This window comes from Ascidiella aspersa, chromosome 4 (assembly GCF_963924565.1).
Source record: "Ascidiella aspersa chromosome 4, kaAscAspe10.2, whole genome shotgun sequence".
Lineage (NCBI taxonomy): Eukaryota > Metazoa > Chordata > Ascidiacea > Phlebobranchia > Ascidiidae > Ascidiella > Ascidiella aspersa.
Genome location: NC_139450.1, coordinates 28,315,183 through 28,341,981, shown reverse-complemented (window position 1 = coordinate 28,341,981; position 26,799 = coordinate 28,315,183). Strand labels below are relative to the sequence as shown.

The following is a 26,799-nucleotide window of genomic DNA, read 5'->3' as shown; positions in this document are numbered from 1 at the left end:
AAAACCAATGGTTAGGTTACATAAACCTATTATGTGGTTTCCGAAGGTAAAATTCATAAAAATAGTATACATTTCTTTTACGGATAGCATGCATTTCATATGTCGTAAAACATACTGTAAAGCAATAATGTAATTATTTCTTAAAGGGAACAAAACTCGTTTCGGCTCCTGCATAGGGGAAATTTCAACTTATTTGTTATGAAGTTATTGTCATTGATCAATTTGTAATATTTTGCAAGTTGTATTACTTCATTAGCTATATTTTCTTTTCATGTTAACGATCGGCTATCGTGAATTGAAGCTATATAATTAAATATTGACCAATAATTTAAGGTTGTAGAACAACTAATGATTTCGGTTCGTCCAATTCAGGAAATTTGTCACAAAAACCAGTGAACATTTTTAACGATTAGCTTCAATTTAAATATGGCGTAGGGTAACTGTCTTAAAGAAGTACGAAGCCCATCCGAGTAAATATGTTTACGTTTTCCCCAATTCACTAACGTGTTCGTGCGTCAACCACTCATTCACTGAGTCCCGTAAGCACTTTCTGGTTATCTACTTCAAGTTTTGCGGTCTCTGTTGTCTTTACCATGTTCAGTGTTCATCTTACACCGTTAACATGTGATGTTTATATTGCTACATCGGATGAAAAGTATTTTACTGGTTGTAGTGCTTGTAGGCAATTTTCCTTAGTTCATCCAACAGCTTACCAACTTTGTGATTCCATAGCTGAAACAATCCAAATTAAAATGTGATGATTCTATATAATTGTCTCACAACTTCAAGGCGAGAAAAAGGCAATGATAAGTCTATTATTTTAGAACGTAACCCGTTAAAATTAATTAAACACCAGTGTCATCTTAATATAAGATTCGCGGTTGTGCAAACAGCGCTACTCCCACGTTTTGATTAGTTCCTTTAAGCATAAAGATGTTTAACACTACGTAACACCGAGACGATAACAAATGTTTTATCATAGATATCTCGCCCTACACGGGGTTGGTATAATGTTTAAATGCAGCGTTTTTAATCCGACTCGATTTTGTAAGCAATGTAGTACAAATTTACGAGGTCAAAATAACACTTTAGCATATCAAACCAATGGTATTTGTTCTCGCTATACTTTTTGCGTTATATGGTTAATGGTTATGGTTTTTGACAAGGCAATCACGCTTGTTAAAGTGGAAAAGATAGCAGTATGTGAATCTTTGGTAAATACTTTAAAAATCTGTAACGTCGTTATAAACTTTCTAAATCTGCTACGAAAAGTCGATTTAAATGAAAAAACATCGCGTTGCAGCTACTTGTACAATAAACGTAAAATAACAAAGCTAATCATAGGGGTTCGTGGTACTAAGTTTGTAAGTCTACACACAAAAATATGATGAGGTTACATTTGGCCTCACCTATCGCGTAATACCGTGCACCTACAAATGTCATATAACGTTTTTCGGGTTATTAAGTTTGTAGAAGTTTAATATGGACCAATCCCCCGAACCATGAACAAAAATGTACAGTGGGTTGATGCCCTGAGACCCATTGAACATTAAAGCATGGAAAATACTTCATCCTTCTTAAACTCCTTGCAATATATTGTGCATTAAAATGGTCCCGTGTTGTGAAAAAACACATTTAAGAGCTTTCTAAAATCATGCTGTACACCTTATACTCTGCAGAACTGAAAAAACGCCCAACATATATATAAAATATGTACAAGAAAACGCGAAATAGAAACAAGCTCAATATAAGTCGACTTCCACGAAGCCGAATTTCCAAGTTAAATCGTTTCCCGGTCAAGGCACGTCAATGTAGTTATTGGAGGAGTACTTTGTCGGTCGTTCGTCTTCGTCTGATTCGTCACTTGATATGTTGTAAGTGCTGATCGATATCGTGTCGGCCTTGTTCATGTTGGCCTTGAGACCTGCACCCGGCGCCGTTCCGCCCGAGCCCACTTGCAACCAGGGCCTTGAAGCACATTACGGTGAGAAGACATATAACGCGCGGGTCACGAGTGAAGTTTTGGACAGTTTATACTTAAGCAAAAAAGGTGAGGGTATAGGAACATCTCTACTAAAATTGGTAAAAGAAAGTTACAGAGCTGAAAAAAATATTGGAAAAGTATATCCTATAGCGTGTATTGCTGATATCCTATAGCGTGTATTAATATATTAAGCTACCACGAGGCTTTAAAAAAAGTGTGTTGCTATTTTTGTGGTGTTTTTTTAGAAGAAACTAAAATGAATGTAGCTGGAATATAGTGGGCTGTGAGCATAAATAATGAAATGGCTTAAAATTGAAAGCATTTTGTTTAATCTATTTATGTTTATTTTTATTTTTACAGGATTTTTATTTTTCCTGTTTTTAATTTTTATCATTTTTAGGGGGGGGAGGGGGGGTTCATGGTTTACAAGCCATTGATTTTTTTAGACCCCTAACTCTTTATTACTCTAAAACAAAAAACTTAATCTATCGTACTTAGTTGTATGTCACAAAGATACGATTGAACGAATGGTCAGTAACGTCAAAGAAAAAGATTAACCCTTGAACCAGGGATTCTAAACCTGGGGACCCCGTTAGGGCTCGTAACTTAAAGTTATATGAAATATATGAAGGCTGAATTAACATCTCAATGTGATAATTAAAATGGTATTACTTTTTAATTAAATTCCTGCCTTAAACCCACTTAAAACATCAATATGACACAAAATTGAAGTCAAATATAATAATTCAGCATGTACTTACTTATCCTGGATGAGCCAAACTCCGTAGAGCGTGGCAACGATCCCTAGCGCCACCCCGAGGCCGACCACTGCGGTTTGCCAACTGGAATTTCCGCCTTCCTGTTTCTGCCTTGCCGCGGCGGAAGCGGGATCGCCTGAAAAATAATCCCATATTTTACTATAAACACGGAAAGTGATTTAAACTGTTGGAAAGCCAAATTAAATTGTAAACGTATTTCAATTGCAAACGTTTTGCAAAGTGTTTCAACCATTATTAGCAGGGATATCCCATACCGAGATCGATACCGCATATATTTCACAAATGCCCTCCAGTAAACGTTAAGCCATATAATGACCAATATCAGAATATAGATAGCTATGGAAAAATTTTCTGGCAAAAAACAAATGGGCCTCACTCTTCATATTAGGGTTCCAGACAAGTATTTTATAATCATCTTTACGGAGTGTACAATTTTTATATTTTCATTTCTGATTTTTCGCAAAATATAGGGCTTATGATTAAGGATGACCGATGATATAACGTTGGCGCCGATACCAGATGCTAAGTGTTAGTACCGTTACTCGCCCGATATCGCGATACGATACCAAATTACGTCACTACAGTGCCCTGACAAGCAAAATATGTGAATTGAACCGTTCAAATGTAGTTTTTTCAGGTTATTGGGCTAGAATTTGCTTTAAAGTTAAGAAGTTTAGTTACCATGTTGTTAAACTATAGTATCTTCTATATTCTAAATTTTAAGGCACAAATTGCTACGTTGAATTAAAAATCGTGCCTGAAATTTATGCATAAATTTGGTTACGGCACCAATACCACCCTAGTATCGGACGAGTAGTGATCCTTTTAATGGGTTCACTACCTCACGTGAAACCCTATCACCCCCTGATTAGTTGCTTCCCCTACCTTCACCCCAATTTTTTCATAAACAGTAATCTAAAATTGTTCCGAATTTGTAAATAACGTTTTAAACCAAACGACTTCATATCGTTTCGAAATAAAACAAAACAACGCAGGAAAAAGGTATTTAACCAGTTCACGACCTCACGTGAAACCTGTAACCCCCTGAGTAGGTGCTTACCCCACTTTCACCCAACTTCTTCACACTCACCGACGCACTCCGGCATGTCGTGGGACCACGATCCATCGTCGTGGCAAGTCAGCACGTCCTCGCCTTCCAAGTTAAAACCATCGTCGCACGAGATCTGAACTCTTGACCTCGACGCGAAACGCTTGCTTTCGTCGATTTGGGGAATACCCGGATTCTTGCACCCGGTTTCTAAGAGAAGATATTCGATTTTCTTGGTGTTTTGTTACATGCCTACAGTCAGGGCCGTGGAGTCGATTAACAATAACCGGAGTGCGACTTTCGAGTACCGAGTTCGACTTTTCGGCCGTGTTTATCGAGTCTAACGCCCCGTCTTCGACTTTACAGCCTTTATCTCACCCATTTTTGTTATTACAATAGGGTGAATATACAACAATTCATTCATAGGGCTGTTATATAAATCTACCACACACGAAACATGAATGGGAAAAATTCCATCATATGCTATGCCATATTTCCAATTTACAGTTTACGGCCTTGTCAGTTTTGAAACTCGGCGGCGCGCGTACGTACGTCGGCATTTGGACTTATATAGTATTGTCCCGGATCCAAAATATAGTACTTATATAGTATAAGTCCCGGATCCAAATCCAGCAATATAAACCGACTCCACCGAGTCCCGAGTCCCGAGTCCCTATTCCGACTCCGCAGCCCTGCCCAACACAGATGCAGTATATGTGTTACCCGCGGTCTACCACGATTTAGGGGTGAGTATAAAGACCCATTTCTTCAGATTAAACTAAGGGCGTTAGCATTATGCTCACATTTATTTTTCTTGATTTGTAGAGCCGTGGGTCTCAACTGGTAAAGGCCCATTAAAACTTAAGCGCACATAAAACAGTTTAATGTAAACAGAAAGAAATTCGGTCATGAATGTACCAGTAAATGCATATAAAAAATTGGTAAAAACTGTTCTATTGTTTGTACATTTATCGCTGAAGGCATGGTGTCGTATTATTTGTTTTGTAGCTTAAACTAACAATCTTAGAATTAAGCCGTAAAACGCAACTTGAGATTCAATATATATAATAATAAGTAAAAGCAATAAAAAAAAGTAAACAGAAAGATCTTCTATTGTCGGCAGCTGTGCTTGACATATTGCAAATACGTAACACAGCACTGTGTTAAAAGCTAAATTGGTAACACTGGCTTCTACAATATCCGAATTCTAGCTCTACCATTGCAGAATTTCTGTACCAAAGACGAATTCAAGTGTTAAAAAAGCAATATAAGATATGGAGAATGTTTTTGGGCTGACCACATACTTTTCCCGCAATAGCAACATGCACATAATTAAATCATCGACCGCTTCCTACCAATCTCGCAGTTGTCTCCTTCGTAGAACTCCTTGCATTGGCAGTCGTACTCATCTTCCCCGCTTCCCGAGATGCAAGTTCCCCCGTTCTTGCACGGATGCGAGTCGCACGGGTTGGGAGGAGCCGACTGCTCCTGCTTGCTTCCTCCTGCCGCTCCCTCCTCTTCATCTTTTGCTCCTTCGTCTTTGGCTTCCTCTTTGTCTTCTTCTTCTTCTTCTTGGACTCCGTCGCCTGCGAAATATTTAAAAAAAAGTATGAAGTGGGTTGTCGACTTTGTGGAAAAGAAAGATTAACAAATGGGAAAAGTTCAATTTGTTTTTGACTGTCCAAATGTATATCAGTTTTACTAAGTTACTAATGGAATAACGTTGATTTGTATATAAATTTCCACTGATATGAAATCGTATGTACATATTAATATTATAGGTACTGGTACTAAAGTTAAATTATGTGTATATATTCATATTGCTGCCCCAATGGATAATTTTCTGTGGGCGCCTCTTATTACAGGGGAAGCTAACACGTCGATCGCCACATTACACCTGGTCTACCGCGTCAAACATGTGTTACGTCATTATAGTAGCTGTCGCACACAAGCGGAACATTAAAATGACCTATTGTTGTCTGGACAAGCTTAATAACGAGTTCTTTGACATAACAAATTAACCTCCATCGCTGGCTTGGAATGCAATTAACGCTCAAAGTGTTTAATTAGTGTTCTTGTGACTTTTTTACCAAACCATTCGATCGAGAGTTTTTAAAAATATTTCTGTAGATGGCAATCAACATAAGTTGGTTACACCTGGATTGTAGAGAAGCCAGCTTAACAATCTTGAGAAATAGCATGGCTTCGTATATGTAAACTAACACTTTTGTAAAATTTATAATACTATTCTTACTTTAGGTGTATTTATAGTTACCACATGAATATTCACGCTCATGTGGCTTCCAAAGTAAGAAAACTGTTTCAAAACTTTGATGCACTACTAAAATCTAATTTTTTTTCGAATTTATCGGGGTGTTTATAGACTCGCATGGTACAAGCAAGCATGTGTGCCAAACAAAAACACGAAATTCCTTAAAACAAAAATTTGGTGCAATACTGAGTGATTACCCTATAGCCATAATCATAACGGTTTTCGGCTAAAAAACGAACACCTGCTCAAAACTCAATTTGTTTTATTTCTAGTCAAATTTAGTTGTCCGCTAGTTTATAAACTCAACAAAAAAATTCCTTGACATATGAATTTGGTGGCGCTGCTGAAAGACGTATTGCCTTACGAAATTCGACAAGCTTTCGTACAATTATGCTTGATCAGATAAAAGTTGAAGAATGCAAACAGTGGTACAAGACTTACAGTTTAGAATTTTAAAAGATAAAACTGCAATAGCCAACCAAAGTTAGTCAACGATTTATTTGACGATAGTGAAAAAATGCCAAAATACGAAAAGGCAACTGCACCTTTTCCCTCCAGAAGCACAAACACGGCGTTAAGCATCGCGCGTAATAATGACCGCTCGTCGTTTAATTGCACCACTGGCCGCCCTTTGTTTGCCTGTGTTACGTCATAATGAGAGGGCCGCACAAGCTAAACACCCCCTATTTTGATGAACCTGGGTCGGTTGTTTCGTAGTTGGCAAAAATTTACCTATAGATTGAAAAACAAAAGTGCGATGTTTAAAGCTATTCAGAGCTGTGCTGCGAAGTCGGTTAAAACAACTCGAGTCCGACTCCGACCAAAAAAATATACCCGAGTCCGACTCCCGAGTCCCGAGTCCGACTCCGACCAAATGTAAGATTTTGTCGAGTCCCGAGTACAGACTCGGGTAGTTTTACGCGGTCTTACTCGAGTCCCGTCCGTCTTCGGCAAAACAAAACCGACTCCGTCGAGTCACGAGTCCCGAGTCCGACTCCGATTCCTCAGCCCTGATTCAGAGTTATCTGATGAGGGTTTAGACCCCAAAGCTGCAAAACCTGCTCCGATATTTTGGCAACCGCGATTATTTAACCAAAGGTTGATAAAAGTGTGATGTTTCAAAATTAAAGCAAGTCATCTCAAATCTTACCGATTTCGCAGTTATCTCCTTCGTAGCCACGTGGGCACTGGCACCTGTACATGGCAGGTTCGGGTTCGTAGCACCTGCCACCGTTCTGGCACGGGTTGGAGTTGCACTCGCGAATGTCAATCTGGCACTGGTCGCCCTTGTAGCTGTCAATCAAAAGGCGAGTAAGGTTAGTAGCTGTAAATTGAAACACTAAAACAAGTTTTAACCTGTGAGTCTATAAACTGAGCTTGGGAGTCGTAAAATAGATGCCAAATTCTGTAGGAAAAATACTACCTTTCAAAAACCTTAGAGAAAAGGTAGTAGGTGTAAAATTAAAACACTAAAACACATGTTACCCTATAAGTTTATAAACTGAGCTTTGTAGTGGTAAAATAAATGAAATATTTCCAATGTACGCTTTTGCCAGTTTATTTTTTTTAACTGACTTTAAAATTTTCGCGGCTGAAAGTACCTTTCAAAAAAACGCAATCACATCTCTTTAAAAATAACGCTAAAGCTTGTTTAACTTAACACAGCTATTAAAACAATCGCAGGAAAAAGAATTTTCCAGATAATTCCAAATATTTCAACTAGTAATTCCTGGCATCAGGAGTCCAACTTGGCTATTTTTAAAAGAAACTTTGGTGAAAATAATTTTGCATTTGTTTGGGAAAGATACCGGTATACCGTTGCTTTATGCACTTTTAATCTAGTCTAGCATTTTCGAAAATAAATGATCCTACAAGTTGTGTTGAACAATGGCTGAAATCATTTTTTGCCCTAACATACCGAAACTATTAAAATCTCGTTTTCCAAAAAATGACGGTTTTGACATCTGAAAATCTTACCCTGGTTCACAGTCGCACAATGGCAACGTCCCGTCGTCTGTTGTGTTGCAAGTTCCGTAAACACACGGGTTCGGTTGGCATGGGTCGTAGTTTTCAGTGACTGCGGAAACGAAAACGTAATTCGCAACTTAGTTTTAACTTCATTTTGACGCAAATGTGTCCAACAAATTGTATTTTTTTTGTGTTTTTAATTAGGATAAAAAATTTAGGAGACTTTCCTTCCGTTTACCGCTAGTGGAATTGTGCTTAGCAAATTGCGGATTTGTTCCAAACAAAAATAATTATGATAATTTGATGTTTCGGTAGTAGTTATTTAACGCCGCTCACAGAAAACAGAGAGAATTGAAAGCAGACTATGACCAAAAAATATTTTGTAAACGCAAGTTTATTAAACGCATAGGAAAGTTAAATCGAATTATTTTAAATGTAATATCGCGTGAAGTTCTAACACTACTTTACGTTGATTTAATGTAGGCCCATTAGAAGGTCCATGTTGTTAATGCCTAAACAGCAATGACTTAGCCGCCTTACTTCTGTACGTTGCAACAAATCCCCTGTAGTTGACTGAACTGTCGCTGCGAAAGTGAATATCCAGTCTTCCAACTCCCTTGCTTTCTTCTGGCGGCAGATGGTACCTGGAGTAGAAAGCAAAACATCAGACTCCTTTGAAAGTGTTTGAAACAAGTCATTTTAAACTGATCTCTACCGGTAAAAACGCTCTACCGGTAAAAATTTTTTTCTAGCCATGACCCTTTTTTACAAGGCCATCCCGCCATCTTCTTGAATGTATTTAAATTCAGTGGTATATTTGTGCACTACATCGAACGATAGGTTTCGTAAGATTGCTTATTTTGTTCCGTGATGACGTACCTTTGTGATCTAATTTCTAAAACGTTTCCTGCGTTCAGGTATAAAACAAATTCTACTTTTACGGACAAACCTTTGCACAGATGTGTTAAGTATTTTAATTGCTCTGATAACACGTATAGTAATACCCGCAATATCTCTTCGATCCGACAGATGTAATGGTGACGTTGACATAATCGAAATCACAAGTGACATTCGAACCTCCTTCGCCAATTTCAATTTCCAAGTCCCAAAACTTCAACTTAAAGAGAAAGGGTATTGAGGAAAGCGTAAAGAGATAAAACCATGCCGAACACTGTAGTGCATATTATTATTCATGGACCTAAACATATTAAGATTATGAGTCGCATTTTTATTTGAATTTTACGCTAATTGACTCAGGCTTCAGGTACAAGGTTAAGTGCTGTATTACCTTGGCCAGATTAATTAAGCATTCGGGTATCCAAGTTAATTGCTTAAAAGCGATGCGACATAAAAATTGTTGGATAATAATAATCAGAGGTTTCAGAATTCTGTGCAGAACTATAGGCCACAACATGTCGGCATAATAACTAGAGACACCCTACGTTAACTCTGAACCATCAATAAACTCTTACAAATGGAGGTAATTTATTTAAATATCTCAGATGATCTAAAAATATATAGGCCTACAAATAAATTGCAATAAGCTACAATAATAATGTTATCTTTTGTAAGTTTGGGCATACTATTGATAATTGTGTAAAAATTATTGACCAGAGTTTGTTGACTCACAAGTCGCAATGAGGATATTTTACATTATTCCACTCACAGGTCAAATGATAGTCATGTGATGATTTGTCGAGATTACCCCATTTGTGTACAACTCTATCATTGGGGTACGTTGTTAGCCTAAACGTTTCCACAATCTTATACAGTTACCTGCACTAGAGAATCCGCCCCATCTCTGTACCAGTAGCAGTCCTTGAACGGGGGGTAAGTGCCGTTTGGGTTTTCTTGGCTGGGGTACCCAGGGGTGACAATTTCGCCTTGCAGCTCCGTCAATTCACCGCCACAGGACTCGTTCTGGGCTGGGTGAGGTTCACCCCCATAGTCACTGTAGTTACCGTAGTTGGGGTAGTTGCTGTAATTTCCGTAGTTGGGGTAGTTGCTGTAATTGCCGTAGTTGGGGTAGTTGCTGTAATTGCCGTAGTTGGGGTAATTGCTATAGTTGCCGTAATACGGATAGTTACTGTAGTTTCCGTAGCTCGGATAGTTTCCACCCCCGTAATTCGGGTAATTCCCTCCCCCATAGTTCGGGTAATTTCCGTCTCCGTAGTTTGGGTAATTTCCGTATTGCGGGTCTTGGCCTGAAACTAAATGTAAATCTATTAGAAGGAAATTTCTAGGAATAAATATAGTTACGAATTAGTATTTGCCTATGTTTAATTACGCACCAATGTTAAGTAAGTATAGCGTTTATCATCGTACCGAGCCGTTATTAATGAACGAATCGTTCTAGTACGGATGCTAACATGAAGTATTTTCAATATCCAATGGTAACGAAATATAAAGTAGGAATAGCTCACCTTTTACAAGTTTTATCGAAAGGTAAATCGCCACGATCAAAACGTCAAAAGTTGTCATCGTTTTAATCCAAAAAATCAACGTTCGCAAAGTTTCAGGTTTTAGGTAACACCGTCTTAGCTCTTTCGTTTTTTTGCTTAGCCTGGTCGCTTCATTGAAATGTTCGAAGGTTATCTTTGCGGTCGGTCTTCCTAATCGGAAATAAGCAGGCAGATCGCTTTCGAGTGTCGCGACTTACAGATGTCAAGTCCCAATCTCGAGCTGAAACAATGCCACAATGGCGTTCGAGCAAAAAAATTCAACTTCTGCGAGCCTTTTGGTTCGTTACTGTTTCGTTTCCTTGGCGCTGTGACTAACGAATAGAAAAAACGGGATCGCCAATCACCAGTCGCTCAAGATTTGAGGGTCCTTGTAAGAAGACTAGGAACAATGGAAGGAGGTTTAGAGCACGCTGTGACGAGGTTAAGTTAGGACTTGGCGTATTTGCGCTTCTTGCGTTTAAGCCAATTAGAGCTGCGGTAAATCGTACACAAACAAAAACAGTCAACACAGTTCTCGGCGATGCTGATTCATCAGCGTAGCTTTTGGTTGAGATTGGAAATAAACTAACACTTGAAAAAAGCAGTTCGCCAGGGTTTAAATCGTCTGTTTTCGGTACAATATAAAAACACTCAAGTTCGAGCCTAGTAAACCACAACTGCACTCAACTTAATTAAAGACTGTTCACAATGAAAATGCTAAGAGAAGCGGCGGGAAAGTTGACTGTTCCACTTCGTGCAAAAATTCCTGAAACTTACAAGTATTTAAAAGTACAAACAAACATTGTTTTAATCGTATTCCGATTGGATGAATGATTTAAATTTTAACACATTTTGGCACTTGGCAATGATTGTTGTAAATGCTTCAACGAGGTATGCACTTATGTTTAAACAAAGTCGGCAAACATCTAAAGTGGATTGTTGACACAATGTAACTGTGGATAATAAAGCAAAATTTTGACAGTTTTGGCATAAACATAAATAACCTGGGTTAATCCGATTTTGTTTTTCAGGTTAACATTGATTTAGAAAAACAATACTCGCCCCGGTAAAAACAATCAGTGTTTCTCCACCTTTTTTCGCAGAGACCTAACTGCTCAGTTTGAGCATAACATCAATGTTCTGTTCATCCAATTATCTTCATTGAACTTTTAAGTGAAAAAACATTATTTGAAATAAATTTTAAATTTAATAAATATGATATTTCAATTTGTCCCACAGTTTTCTCACATTTTGAATAAAGCTCGCTCAAAACAAATCTCAATTAACTAACCACGTGACTACTATTTGTAATCGGCAATCCAATTAAATCAAACGACGACACAATATTGAGTTACAAACAATAGGTTGAGAAACACTGAACTGAATAGTGCAAATGGAACATTACACAGTTTTAAAAATAAATTGATTGGTACTAGTGTCAAGTTTTTGCGTGAACGTTGCGAAAACGATGTAAGTCTTAAATCCGGAACATCGTGTTGTGCGTTACAAGTGTTCATTTTATACAACAAAACTCCCTTTTTCGGAATAGAACATAACAAAGGCTATGGAAGTTTACGAATAAATCAGGTAAATTTAGTTGGGTCACAAGTACAAAGCAATAAATAACATGCGTTCGCCACAAAAAACAAGTCCGTATTTAGAAAACATTTTGATAAGCTGTTATACTCTGTGAAAATTCTCTGATGCAATGATAAAAGTAAACAACGCATTTTCTTTCCTAACGGTTTAGTTCCCATCAACCCGATCACAAAAGCGGTGTAATTAGGATTTTTCCCTATCCACGTTTTACTTATACAGGCTGTAAAATTGCAGATCATAAACACAATCACATTACAAGATTTTAAATTGTTACAAAACTACACGAGAAGTGAACGTATATCGTCCGAAGGATAACAAAGACAAAAGTAAAAATGTAGATTCATCTAAAAAAAATTCGTGAAGTACGGCAATCATCAGTAAAACTCGGCACTTTTCGCGTCTTCCAGAAAAACGCTGTCGCTAACTGTGCTCATTTGCGACATCGCGCGGCCTGTTAATTCCTCGTTCTCCAGTTTAACCCATGGCCTTTAAAAAAAAATTAAACACTATAAAAACATGCTCAAACAGAGCGAAGCTTGTATGAGCTAAGAATTAATTATATTTAAGACAGTCGCATTTGCAAACTACAATTTTAAACCAGTATTACAAATGTTCTGCAAAGTGCACTAATTTCCATAGCATGTCTTGCCGCCTTGAAGCATTGTGACAAATGAACTGCGCATTTGAAAAGACGCAGAATATAAATAAGTTTTTCTATAACTTCGTATACGCCGAAACCTTGATCAGAAGTAAATAACATATGCACAAATTTACGTCAAGTTTTGTTCAAAGTATTCGGTCGCCCATTACTAGAAATTACTTTTTGTTGTGACCAGTTTTGTCATACCCCTTATAAACCATCCAGAGCGTGAAGGCGACAACAGTGACTGCAAGTGTCACTCCGAGTCCGATCATAGTCCCAAGCCAAGAAGATATCGATCCCTCCGGTTCCTCAGTAGAATAAGTTACGTTGGCTGGATGCAAATAAAATTTAAATTACAAACGCCCTTGCTCCAAAAAAATGTTACTCTACGTTTCTGGTTTAGTTTTTTCTTTGTTATTACTTGCTTTTGTTAGCCGAAACGGCGTTCCGGTAAAACCCTTTTTAAGCCTTTTTTGGTTACGCCGGTATAAAATGCTATTTCTTTACCAAGCAATGTCCTTCTTTCACCGGGCAATTTCGCCATCTCCTTAAATGATGTTTCAATTGCATTTTTAGGCAATACATCCGACGATAACTTCCGGTTTCCCAAAGTTACTTGATTTAGACGTAATTTTATGACATAATCTCAAAATGTTTATGAGTTTCCGAAATTGTTTTTTTTTTATTGGTTTTTACGCGACAGACTTTTTGCAATTTCTATATTACTTGTCGCCATTGAACAAAAATTGCTTAAAATTACAAAAAGCTTACTACATTAAGACTGGTGTAAAAGAAAACATAATAAAGTACCTAATACATAGCGAAGTTTACTAAAACAAACTCGCTTTTACTCCATGAACTTTTTTAGGTTTGGTTTAGGATTAACACCTTTTTATTAACGAACCGTATAAAACCACTTCACGGACCACAATTAGACCACGTAACCCATTTCGACTTTTGGAAGCACTCTTGTAAAGTGATGTTGAAAATGAATGAAGTTAACTTTGTAACACAATGGTTGAAAGTTGTAGTAAAACTTTATAAGAATATCAAATCCCATAAAGAAGTAGGTAGCATTTTAAACGTTTCGAATAACTCTTTATTCATTTTCAACTAGATAAACTTTAAGATGTTTAAAGTGAATAAAGAGTTATTCGAAACATTTAAAATGATACCTATAGTTCTGTATGGGCTGTTAAACCTGGGTACACTATGCACGGATCTGTAATGTAGCTGGATAATGAATTGCAAAGCTTAAAAGGTCAAGTAGATCGACAGCATCTTAATTAAGACGTTTCGATACGAACTTGTATCATCTTTATTTAATTTACTGAAAGATGATACAAGTTCGTATCGAAACGTCTTAATCAAGATGCTGTCGATCTATACTCGAGCTTTTTGGCTTTGCAATTCATTATTAGGCTTTCATACTCTTATTACGTCTTGTAGAGCAGTGCTTGTCAACCTTTTTTTTTTTTACGTTTACTCAAAACTTTTACACCCCAGTCCACGCAATACATCGAATCTGTAGTAATCCTAATCGAAATAGGGATAAGCAGGGCTGCAAGTATAGGAAATCCGTAGCATATTTTTATACAAATACAAAATTTCATCAGTCACCTAATGCGAGCGCTGCTGTTGAATTTTCTCAGTCAGTTGTGCCAACCGAGGCATAGTAGCCTTGTTTCGAATGCTCCTATCATAAGCCTATAAACATCCTTGATAGAAATTCGTTTTTGGTTTTAATTTTAACAAGAGCAGAAAATATTTGCTCGCAAAGGTATGTCGTGGGCATGCGAACAAGGATGGAAATCGCCTTTTCACTGAGATTTCGGTATTTAGGAATGTTTAGGAGCGATACCAAAGGCCCACCCGATCTGTTAGAAATTAGTGCAGTTCTAAGCAAAACGGTCTACAACAATTAGGGCATCCAAGGGCAGAAAAGTCTGACTTTTAGACCTTGGGGTCGTGGTAATGCAGTAATTGGACCTTTAGCTAAACTCCCGGCATAAATAAATTGAAAATATTCGCTAAAAGTTGATAGAATTTAATATTTACCTAAAGTAAATAGAATTAATAATTACCCAAATAATGTGCGTTAATTTAATAATTATTTAAACGCTGGGGAAAGCCCATGCTGTGGTGGGCATAATATTATTTCTCGCCCAGCTCATAGGATTGTTAAGTCACACATTGGTGTACTGGGGCCTAAAGCGTTTATAGAATTAATAAATCAACGCACAATATTTGAGTTAGGGTGCTGATTAGCGTTTGGGTTCGGGTGGGACAAGTCAGACTTTCTGGTCCTTTGGATGCCCTAATTGCCGTAGACCTTTTTGCTTAGAACTGCAATAATTTCTAACGGATCGGGTGAAAATTCAGTATAGTTTTTAAAATGTTTAAACTCTGCCTTTGAACCAAATATGATCGTAGTTCAATGAGTTCACTGGTTAAGTAGTCCAAGTTACTCTTCCAAATGCGGCCCGCGGAACCAAAATATGTGGCACGCGGTGTGCTTTACTTTTTTACCTGCACCAAAAACCATTCAGTTGCAGGCATTTGAAATTTCTTCAGGGTATCGTTGCAACCATATTTTGCTCTAAATAGTGTGTCAAAAACTTTTAATTCAGATATCCTTTACCATTTTGAGTTGGCAAACCTTAAACGTGTACAGCAAAACCTGCAGATGCTTACTTTACCATCGTTTATGTCGAGTAGCCACAAATCCACGTCAAAACAACAGGTTAATACAGGTCAAATTGGCCGCACGATAATTCACAATGATCATTGAGAGGCGGCAAAGTAACACAACTGCTATCAGATAGCTAGTCATCGGCCTATTGTCATGCATTATCTGGTACACCCCTGAACACCCCCATCTAAATGGTACACCCTTTGAAAATTATGGTACACCCTGGGGTGTACGATACACCCTGTTGAAAAGCACTGTTGTAGAGTCTTTCAGTTTTCTTAAGCAACTTCCGACTCACCTACACACTCCGGCATGTCGTGGGACCAACTGCCGTCCACGTGGCACGTAAGGTTGACCGGACCCTCCAGTATGAAGCCGTCCGCGCAGGAAAACTTTAAGGTCGCCCCCTCCTCAAACCTGCGCCCGTTCTCCAGGTTGGGGATTCCCGGGTCGCTGCAACCTCGTTCTAAAAATTTGAACGGAGAATTTTTTTCGAAGGTTTTGTCGCTATGTTAGAGTGGCTTAGTTTGTAAACCCGATAATTTTTATTCGAACTGTTGTTGGGCTTAAAAGCCAGTACATTTAAATGATAGTGTATCACCCCAAAAATTTAGAATAGTAGAAAATTGTGTCTTTGTCGCAAGTTTCAACGGATATTTGTTTTGTCGTTATGCTGGAGTGGCTTAGTTTGTAAACCCGGTAATGATTCTTCGGGCTGTTGTTGGACTTGAAAGCAAACACATTCAAATAGCAAACTTTGACGACATGGAAAACATTTCAGAACTGTGGGAAATTGTGTTTTTGCCGCAAGTTTTGCAACAGCGAGTCTAAATTTTTTTTATTAAACATTTAGGTTGCTTAATTAGTGTTCTCTAACGCTTCAGCTAAAATAAAAAGTGAGCAATATAATCTTAATAAAGCGAGCTCTGTACAGCAACCCCTAGTCAAATTTATGTTATTTCTACTGTTTTCGTGTTCTGTTTTTCTGTGTGTTTTTTTTCGCATGAAAACTTAAAGATAAAAATGATAAGCAACAGATGAAATGCAAGATAAACAAACATTGACACATTTCGGACATGCGTGTATTGTTTAGCGCTTCGTAGCAGTCAGATGCAGGTGATTTGCCGCTGGTGCATAAGCGTAATTACTTTTCTAAAAGCAAGTATGAGCAATCTAAGAAATAATAAGCTTTAACTCAAAACAAAATGCAAGTCCTTTTGTGCTTGTGGTAACAAGCTATTAAATGCAAATGTATAATTCAATTGATTTCAGGTATTCAATTTTTTACCAGGAAAAAGCAACATTTAATCGAACAGACCTTTCAACCCTTAATCTGGATGAGAGTCCAATTAACAGAGATATGAAAAACCGTGAACAACTATTATAGCAATACAATATTTATTTTGACATTGTTCATCCTTCAAAAAGCAAGACTCTAACAAAGTCAACCCTCCTAAAGTGTGGGAGCGAAATAACTAATTTAGAAGACTGAGAACGGCCATTGGATATACACCAAGCCTAATAGTGATGATAGTCACCCTACAAAAAGCAGCAAACTCGCTTGATTGCGCGTGTGCGTTTAGCTATAGCGCTTTTGTACTGTAGCAAGTAAATAAGCAATTTTGGCCGGTTGCGACTGAAGCTCAACCTGCATTTCGTTAAATTGATTTTTCAGTTGAATTTTTGTGCAAAACAACCAAAGATAACCTATGATTTCCCAAGTTTACTTGCTAACGTAACTTTATGACGTCATCTCGAAATGTTTCTCAGTTTCGGTAAGCATTTGTTTATCGATCTTGTAAGAAAATTACTCTATTTCTACCTATAGTGATAATACTCATCCTAAAAAAGCAGCAAGCTCGCTTACATGCGCGTGTGCGTTAACTAGCGATTTTGTACTGTAGCAAGTAAATAAGCGCGATTCTGGCCGGGTACGACTTAAGCTCAACCTGTTTGGCAAATTTCGCCACGCCAGTCGGCCGTACAGGTGCACTCGTAACCATAGAAATCAGATATGAAACCCTCGTCGTTCGTCGCTCGGTCAGAGTTGGGGAGGTCGTCGCAAGAGGCGCCGTTGAGACAGGGCGTTGACTGGCAAGGAGGAAGGTCGGCTTGAGCGGGAAATTTGGGACAGAGAAATTTGGTTATTGCTACGGCACGGAATATTCAGTATTGAGCATATTAATTATATTCATTGCGTTTACAGAAGTAGTGTTTCATATCGGCATTACACCATTGGCGAAAAATTATTCCGATACCAGACATTTTGGACAAAAAAAATCGAAAACTGATCCCATAATAAATTACGTCATGACCATTTAAACAAGCAAAATAGATGAAATAGAAAACGTTCAATGGTATTTTCACAATATTAGGTCAATAGCAAACTTTAGTTGACTTCATTGTTAACCTACTATTTTTTTCATAAATTTAACTTCAAATCATTGAAAGGTTCAAATCATTGAGCTGAAAGGCAAATCATGGCTGAAACTCTGTATATTAATTTGGTATCGGACCAATACCGATACTACCACTTAGTATCGGGAGTCGGGTCCGATCCTATGTTACCGGCCATCCCAAACAATAACGTATACTAAGTTAACTTACCTATCTCACACAAGCTTCCCTTGTAGAACTCGGCGCACTCGCATTCAAACTCGAAAAAATCCTCTATGAATAAGCAGGTCCCGCCGTTCTGGCAAGGGTTGCTTGAGCAAGGCGAGTCCCTTTCTGGCAATTAAAAAGAGCGAAAAAGCATTATTTTCGATTCAAGCTATAGGTAGAAGTTTTTTGGTTTATGAATCGTGGATCTTACACAACACGTGTCGCCAAACTACGGCCTGCGGACCAGATGATTTGTATAATCAGGATAAAGTACACTTGGAATGTTATGGATGCAACTCCAAATTATATTTAGATTTAATCTCAAACTTTACTAGACTACTGTACGCTTACTTTGATTTTTTGTTAAATTACGATAATCAAGGTAATAAAGTTCGCCACAAGATTTAATGTCCGGTCTGAGATCAAATATCCGACCCTTCACAACGAAATAATGCCCCGTCAATAACGCACGTTTCTTTGATGTACTCGACAAACGGAAAATACGCATTTAAAACATGTAATCTGGGTCAGTTCAATGTTATTTACTATGCAAACGTTACCACTCAAATGACTTGTGTCTAAAGCTCTTGTTACGCTATTTAAAAAACACAGCCTCTTAAGGCCGTTTTTCAATCTATGCGTTGCAACCCAAAATTGGGTCACCGACTGCGGTAGTTCACCACATTCCAATTTATTTATGATAGTTGTCTAATGTTTTAGATTTGGGTCGCCAAAGCTTCGCTGTTATGATTACGCTTAGCATTCGGTCGCCGCATAAAAAAAAGGTCGAGAGACACTGGCCCAAAGGCATAACATTTGTCAAGCATCTTACACAGTTTATCAGATAAGCACCTCAAACGGCTCTAGTAACACAACACTCCGAAATACACACGAACCGATTTCGCAGTTGACGCCTTCGTAGCGTATTGGGCACTGGCACTTGTACTCATTGGGCGCGCTGGAATCGTCGCATGCCGCCCCGTTCTGGCAGGGATCGGACTCGCACTCCTTGATGTCGATCTCGCACCATTCACCAGACGAACTGAAGGCGAAAAAAATAGGGATTCGTAAAAGTTAAGTAAATTTATGTCCATTGTCTATTAGAACAGTGCTCTTTAACCTTTTTTGGTTTGGCGAACCCTTAAAGTTGTTGTGACGAACTCATGCACTCTGTTTACTTGAAAGGTAAACTTAGCTAAAAAGCAATATGATCATGTCAATTAAACCGAGCGGAGCCGCCGAAGTTGTACACACTGATGGTGAGAGTTCAATTATGGCTGCAGGCTGCTTGCGCGTTTTATTGTGTGTCATAAAACAGCATTCAATGTCAAATATTAATGGTTTTATTAAAAGTTTGTCATACACCCTTGACCCTTGTATACCTTTTCGTACTGGTGTAGCCTATGCATATTTTGGTGCACCCTAGGGCCTACCGTGCACATCTGTTGAAGCGAACTGTAGTAGACTATATAATTGTCCCTTATATGACTCCGTTATATCTGGTTTCTGTCGGTAGTGGCGTACATCAATCCACAATTCGGCTAAGTCGATTGCGTTAACCTGAAAGCTGCGTTCTATAGTTTAGCCGTAACTCGTTTTTCGTAAGTACATTACACCGGACATAGGAGAGAGAAGGGAAAGAAAGGCAGATGGCGTAACGTATAAGTATAGGTAAGGAAATGAAAATGATGGACATCGAAAAGGCGGAAGGAGAGGCCGTGATATTACGCGAACAGATTTATATTTAATTAGGTAACGTCACTCAATAGGCTTGTGAATGTAAAAGGCAGTGTTGTAATGACTTGATTTTGAAATTTTGTTTATTTAAATTTTCAGTAAATATAGTTTGGTTCAAATTGAGTTATTTGCCTCAATCTTACACTAGTAAATTAAGAGTTTGCCAAACGCTAGAATTATCGCAGTTGTTTGACGCAGTGTTTTTTAACCTATGTGTCGCGACCCTAAATTAGGCCGCCGTTCGAAATGGTTGGGTCGGCTCCTTTAGTAGTTTTCCTTTATTCAAGTTGATTCTCAGCAAGATTACTCAAATAGCGTAAAAAAGGGAAAGAAAAAAGGTTGAGAAATACTGGTGAAAAAGTAAATCGTTTAACAAAGTCGATCGTTATCAGCTTAAGTAGTATCATAACAAACATATTGCTTTACTCAACTTACCCTGGGTCGCAATTGCATTTAGCCGATACCCGATCTTCTGTTCTTCCGCATTCGCCATTTACGCAAGGGTCCGGTTCACATGGGTTGTGGTCTGGGGAGACTGCAAGGAAGAAAGTTGCGATAACAATAATATCATGCCTCAGAACTAATTTGAATGCTAAAGAAATGAGAAAGGAGAATATGGTAGACATATATTAATGACCAGCGTCACGGTTTATATGCCAAGTAACGACTTCAATAATTTTAGGGAGGTAGACTGTTGATAAGAGAATTAACTGAAATTTAAGTACGTCTATACCACATCAAATAGTTTAAAACGTACCAAGTAAACGTCCCCAATAGTTTAAATACAAAATGTATGCTTATAAAAGTTAAGACCTATACTCTTTTTTTAATTCTGTTACGTTTCTATGTTTTTCAATATTTTTACAAAGACAGGGTTGTGCTAAAAGCATTTCTAAAAACGTTGTACTAGCTTTAAAGGGCAATTCAAATTATTAAAATATGACTTGATATCTTGCAGATAATGTATGTTGATGTCATCTTGAACTCATACGTCTAGGTGCAATCATTCCTAATTTATTTGACAAAGTAAAAATAAAAAAATTGGGACCTGCGTTATATTGATTTGCTTGTGTTTTGAACCATGGTTTTTCTAAGCCCAAATATATATAGGGCAAATAAAATATAAGGAAACGTCGTTTCCATACCGGAACGGCCATGCATCGACCAAAAGAGTCAATGCCGTTTGTTTTGTCAGGTTGTTCGCTTACTTTTGTAGGTTAGTCGAAATCCCTGATAGTTGACTGAAGCGTCGCTTTTGAAGATGATCGTGAGACTTCCAAAGCCGATGATTGTGTCCGGTGGCGCAACGAATCTTAACAACGATTATAAGCTTTAATTATTTTACTCCCCGCAGTTGGATAACCAGTGTTTTAATTACAAGTCACCGTTTTAAATGACTTGACTTGACTCTGCTATATATTGCGTTATTGTTTGTAGTTGCGATACTGATCATACACGGACGAGATTTTCAATTTTAACAGTTTATCTGCTGGGACTTAATTAGGTCTTAAAACACTTTGGTGATCATGTTGATGTTATCTGCTTTTTTTTGATCCTCCCAATATTGTTATTAATTAATAAGAGGAATATAGTTTAATTTCGTGATTTTTACATTGTCATATTAATCTTATTGCATTCAGTGTAGCGTTCTCTCATTTTCGGTATAATAAATTTTGATAATTTGTACGCCTTACGCCACATTAAAACAGATACGTTGTTGATAATATTGCCTTCCAATCCTAAAATTAAAACTCTGATTTGCCAGAGACTTCTGATCATGTAACCCTACTAAGCATATTTGCTACGCGTACATTGACATGCTCATCGAGAATTGTATGTTTCATTTTTTTACCAATTGGAATTCACACCATTTAAATTATTTTCGCCGGTAATGTTGTCGGGCTTGCAGTCCAAATAACTTAATCCAAGGAAATAAGCTTCTCACAAAAAACACCCAAAATTCGGATCACCACTTAAGCAGCATAAGATTGTTAACCTATTAAGCTCGCGCGTCATCAAGTACCCGAAAAAATCCGATGTGTCATTTCAGGCAAAACGAAACGAAACTTTCTCAATTGAACTTCAGGCAAAATGGCCGCGAAAAGAGCTCGGCACTAATTCGGAAAACAAACCACTTCAAACGTCGTCTTGGTGGAAAGCGTCGCCTAATCGCAGCCAGTTACCCAAGGCAGAAATAGCTTATTATCGATTTTTACTGGGAGCTTTGAAGACACTTCAGGCGGCTTGCAAGGGAAACTAAGTGGACCTTGTATTTGTCTCAATCCAATGAGCAGTTTGGCTTGATCGATAAAAAAACATCGCGAATATTCAACTTCAAACAAATTTTTAACAGGGTAAAAAAAATACGTTTTTTGTTCGGTTTCTGATGCATAAATCAGACTGTATTAACGTGTACCACATTTAAGCTAATTGTTTGGAAAGGATAATTTCCCCATATTTCACTTTAATTTGATATAAGTAAGTAATACTTTTACAGTTTAAATGCCGCATTATCATTAAAATGTAATGTAGTCATAACAAGCCAGTCGAATGACTTGGTTTTGCTTATTCAGAGAAGGGCATGACTTGTTATTTAGTGAAAAATTTCACTGGAACTTCGGTTGACTCAAACCAACTTTCGGCAATGATGTTTACAACAGTCTCAAACCACCCTCACCCGCAATATTTAGTTCCCTCTTCGCCCTTCGAAGTCATCTTGATAGTGACGGAATCGTATTCGCAAGTCGAGTTCGAGTTGTTCTCACCACTTTCAATAAACAGGTTCCAGAACTTTACCTACAATAGAAAAGAAAAATTAACAAGTGACGGTAAATTCGTGTGTATATGTACTTTTTCACGTGGTGAACGCATTTTGTTTTCTATAATAAATATTTTATATAAGAGGCCCACATCAAAGTTTAAAACGATAAAAAGGTAAAAAATCACTGTACAATAATTATTCTTAGCAACCAGAAATCAGTACTACTATGAAAAACACGTTTCTGCACACAAGCTGATAAATGACTTAGGCTTTTAGTGATTTTGTCCCCTGCGAAGAATTCGACATAAGAGTCTGTAATAGAACGGAAAGTGTTGTTATTGAGTCTTAGAGTGTTCCTTTATAATTAATGTATTTTACAAGAAATAATTTTCATGCTATGTAATCGTTTACTCAAATAAGAAGAGGGGGATTTTACTGAAAGACGACGATGAAGATCAAAGATCGTCAAGAAGTTGTTTGTACAAAATTAGTCGTTTGTGTAAGTTACAAAGTTTCTTATAATTGTTGGAAGTTAAAGACGTACATAACATAGTGACTCAATTCATTATGGATGCCGTTTTGGTATCTATATTATAAACGGCGTTGTTGACCTATAAGATATTTCAGCGTATATTTCGACTTCGTTTTTACAGAAGCCGCCTCTTTACTTCGTATACTTTCAATTGCGAAAAACAATACTGCAAATTTCCACGTCAGTTTATATTTTACACGTCCTATACTACGCAGTTAAAGCCAATAGAAAAAATAAAAAAATGCAAACGATATTTGAAAAAAAATCCCGACACATGTACAACACCCAAACAGAAAAACAGATAAATGTATTTCGGATAAATGCGTATAAGCGGTTTTACATTTAATTGACTATTTGATCCTAAATTGTTCATTTAGCATTTCTAACTGTGTTTAACTTCAAAGTTATCAGTAACGTGCAGTGAAAGTATATGCCGGAACGGGCAGAAACGGCTACCGGTAAAATAATTAGGCGTACCCGCAAAACTAGTTATTTTTTACAAGGCCATATCCCAAAACTATGTTTGCCTTTTTTAGTTCACGCCATCGAACGACAACCTCAGGTTTCCCAACTTGTTTTATGACGTCTGTTGTTACCCAATTTGTGACGTCATCTTTGAACATGTCAAGCGTTCCGGAAAGAAAATTATTCTACTTTCATCCATAGTGAAGTGTTACACTTTTGATATTAATTGGGCGAAATTCTTTACCGGGAAAGTTTAAAATGTTTGTTGCGTAAAAATAATCGGACGTGCTCAGACCAGGACAAACTGAATGTGTAAAATAGGAAGATATCTCCTCGCCCTTTACGTAACTGACGACAATGGCTTCAAATATGAGCAAATATACTTAAGACTTTCCGTCTTAGTCAGTCATTCATAAGCTTCCAGTCTTTAACAGAGAAATATATTTCGTCAAAATATGGCATCATGTGTCTCTTATTCCAATAGAATCTAAAAATAAAAGTAAAAATGACCATCTTCTTTATTTCACGCCAAACTTACGATCACTAGTGTATCTCGATCGCCGTCGTAGAACCAAGTGCAGTCCGAGTTTGAGGGGTATTTCGATTGGGGGTTGGCGGCAGTTGGGTAATCGGGGCTTATCAGAAGGGTCGCAGCAATTGGGGTCAGCTCACCCCCACACACCTCAGCTGTTGTCCCTTCGTCTTGACCTAAAAATGTTATTTCAGTGATATTAATAATTCTGGCAGCTGTGTCGGATGTGTTGCTATAATTGGGTTACGTTCTAGTAGTTGTTAAACTTTAAAAACAATACAAATTTTTACAGAGTTATTTAGAAAAAAATTAAAATCCTAAATACAATCAATGCTTCCGTTGTTTTTTTTCGTGAATTTTTGTGGTTTGTTTGATGTTACATAATACTGTTAGCGGTTTTCATCCGTTATTTTTTTTTACCTTCTCTGCTAAAAATGTTTAATATGTTGATTCACCCAAAATATAAACAAAGGGATATAAACAAAAAGGATTCCTCATTTGAAAACAAAATTTTTTAAGTATGGATAATTTTAACTCATATTTTTTACCATAGGCCTGTTTCTGGAACCCTTTACTGAATAACACGCTTTTAGTGTATCGGAGAAAAAAAGTTTTGTAAAACAGTAGTTTTCCAGTTGGCAATAGAATTTTACCTAAAAAGGGAAAATTTGATAATTTTAGGCGGTATTTTTTTAATTTTAGGGGTTAAAGTGTTCTATATAACCACAATTTTTAAACTATTTAACGCAAATTTCAAAAAATAATATTCGTTTCGTCCAGTGTTTATTTTCAATTAAAAAAATATATATTGAAAATTTGTTACGTTCTTTATAGGGGTAACGTACTCAAAAGTTTATTCGCACTCTTTTAATGTACCAGCAACACACTCAAAAAAGCGGGTCGTTACACAACAAATATATCAAATCACACCATTTTTAAAGTTAGGCTTACAAAAATCCTTAAACGTTACTCACCCCTGGTAAAGTGAAGAAAAAACATAATTAAAAGAGCGCTCGCGTATTTCAAGACCTCCATATCGACTTTGCAGAATAGCCTTCGCCGTCCACCTATAACACTGTCATGACCGGAAGATCAACAAAATGAGAAGTAGTAACTGTCCACAGTACAACGCAAAAAAGGACTACAACCTTACTGGCTATCGCAGCAGGCCGGTTTGAACTTGGCTTTAACCAAACTCACGCTTCATCACTTTTCAAGCCACAAGTACAATCGACCCCAAGCCTTTCTTCGCGCGACAATTGGCCCCTTCAGTTTTCCACCACAATTTTTCTTTGTGACGTCACAACGGCCCTTGATTGGCCGTTTGTCTTGCGACAAGGGACCGCGCGTCGCCGCTGGGGGGGGGGGGGGAGAAAGGGGGGGGTCATGGCCGGTCGTGTGACGTATGGCCAAATGAGGAATTTTGGGATAATATAATTTGTTATACCAGTTAGGCTTTAATCATGATACTTCTGTTCAAATAGCAAACACATACTAACACAAATTTATAGTTTTACATTTTTTCGGCGCTGAGACGCAAATTTATAAGAACATATAAACAGTCTTAAGAACATCTGATACGAAAATAAGAGTAGCCTATTTCTTTTACATTTTATTGTCTGTGGAAGATTTTTTACTTCCTAAAGTGTTTCAGCTTATATTTGAGCATGTTTAATTACTGGCTTCTCTTAGACAGTTTGTGACCAGCAAATGCTTTAAACAGATCAAAATTTTCTTTAAAAGTCGTAAACATAAAGTGAAACCGCTTTTGTGTTGGACAAATCTTATTTTGCAACCCACCAATGTTAGTTTTACGAGGAACCCCTTCATTCAACAAGTTTGCCTCACTGATGTATCACCGTCCAATTGTAGCCCGCAAGACAACCATTGTCTGAACAGACGAGTACTTTTGCGATACTTCAAAGTCTTAGGCGACGGGTCCTCTTCATCAAACCCATCGTCTGACGCCATTGTCTTACCGACATCGCCTCTTCTGTTAAACCTGCAGCTCGTCTTTTTAAACCAAGTGGGGAATCCGCTTAGCACTGCAAGGTTAAGCGTTTTCACATGTGGGGTTAATGGTCCTTCGCCAAAGGCCGATTTGTGCCTTTACGAGCAAGGAAGGCCTTGCCCAATAGATGGTCCTGTGCGGATAACTTATAAGTAGACATCCCTGTTGTTAGATCATCTTATTTTTGAGGTCCGGTGATAAAATCAAATAAAAATTGAAATATTGAAATTTGTTTTTATTGGCCCGCGTCTATTCTTCTTTTATATTATGTTTTCCCAGTTTCAAGGGAATCTATTTCAGCCTATATAGACGCCGTGTAGTATTTTCACTCTTTTATGTGCCCACAGCCTAGCGATGAGACAACTCTCTATACGAAATGTTTTTTTTGCTAATCTATCCAGTTAATTTCACATTCTACATATTTCCAATATGTGGACTGTAGCGTGAGTACAACGTATCCAACTTTTAAAATAAAATAAAGTAATTTATGCTGTTTTGCGCTTCGTGTGAACTATTTAGATCAGGGGTTCTCAACCTTATTTGCTGCTCGCACCCCTTTGTCAGGTCAGAGCAATCTTCGTACCCCCAAAAAATTCTGATGAATTTTTTCTGATATATATTGCTAAATTGCATTTCTTTTATAGCTCCATTACAAGTTAAACCGGTATTTCACTAAAAAATACAAAAATCGGAAAGAAACTAAATGTCAGTTATTTTGTTTATCACTTCTC

The 26,799-nt window shown here is 37.6% G+C and overlaps 2 protein-coding genes across 2 annotated transcripts; both read right to left on the bottom strand.

Annotated features, from left to right (window-relative positions):
* Positions 1-1,796: 1,796 nt before the first annotated feature.
* Positions 1,797-10,532, bottom strand: LOC146157312 (uncharacterized). The gene is made up of 10 exons (XM_083388167.1): positions 10,475-10,532; positions 9,828-10,255; positions 9,056-9,168; positions 8,592-8,695; positions 8,061-8,160; positions 7,234-7,376; positions 5,167-5,397; positions 3,854-4,021; positions 2,746-2,878; positions 1,797-1,968 (listed from the first exon to the last, which is right to left on the bottom strand). Exons 1-10 carry the CDS (start codon positions 10,530-10,532, stop codon positions 1,797-1,799), a joined length of 1,650 nt encoding a protein of 549 aa, XP_083244293.1.
* A 1,933-nt stretch (positions 10,533-12,465) lies between these two features.
* Positions 12,466-25,092, bottom strand: LOC146157311 (uncharacterized). The gene is made up of 11 exons (XM_083388166.1): positions 25,032-25,092; positions 24,064-24,233; positions 22,445-22,563; positions 20,976-21,079; positions 20,203-20,302; positions 18,927-19,072; positions 18,034-18,156; positions 17,376-17,537; positions 15,725-15,892; positions 12,939-13,065; positions 12,466-12,577 (listed from the first exon to the last, which is right to left on the bottom strand). The coding sequence occupies exons 1-11, from the start codon at positions 25,090-25,092 to the stop codon at positions 12,466-12,468; spliced, it is 1,392 nt and encodes a 463-aa protein (XP_083244292.1).
* Positions 25,093-26,799: the final 1,707 nt, after the last annotated feature.

What these genes read in the sequence shown, in the direction of transcription:
- LOC146157312 (XM_083388167.1), bottom strand. Translation starts at nt 10,532, where the DNA reads ATGACAACTTTTGACGTTTTGATCGTGGCGATTTACCTTTCGATAAAA. An exon ending in GGATCGAAGAGATATTGCGG is followed by an intron (nt 8,696 to 9,055) that starts GTATTACTATAC and finishes TTTCTACTCCAG; the next exon opens with GTACCATCTGCCGCCAGAAG. An exon ending in CGACATGCCGGAGTGCGTCG is followed by an intron (nt 2,879 to 3,853) that starts GTGAGTGTGAAG and finishes ATTATTTTTCAG; the next exon opens with GCGATCCCGCTTCCGCCGCG.
- LOC146157311 (XM_083388166.1), bottom strand. Translation starts at nt 25,092, where the DNA reads ATGGAGGTCTTGAAATACGCGAGCGCTCTTTTAATTATGTTTTTTCTT. An exon ending in ATCGAGATACACTAGTGATC is followed by an intron (nt 22,564 to 24,063) that starts GTAAGTTTGGCG and finishes TTTCTATTGTAG; the next exon opens with GTAAAGTTCTGGAACCTGTT. An exon ending in AGGCGTCAACTGCGAAATCG is followed by an intron (nt 18,157 to 18,926) that starts GTTCGTGTGTAT and finishes TTTAATTGCCAG; the next exon opens with AAAGGGACTCGCCTTGCTCA.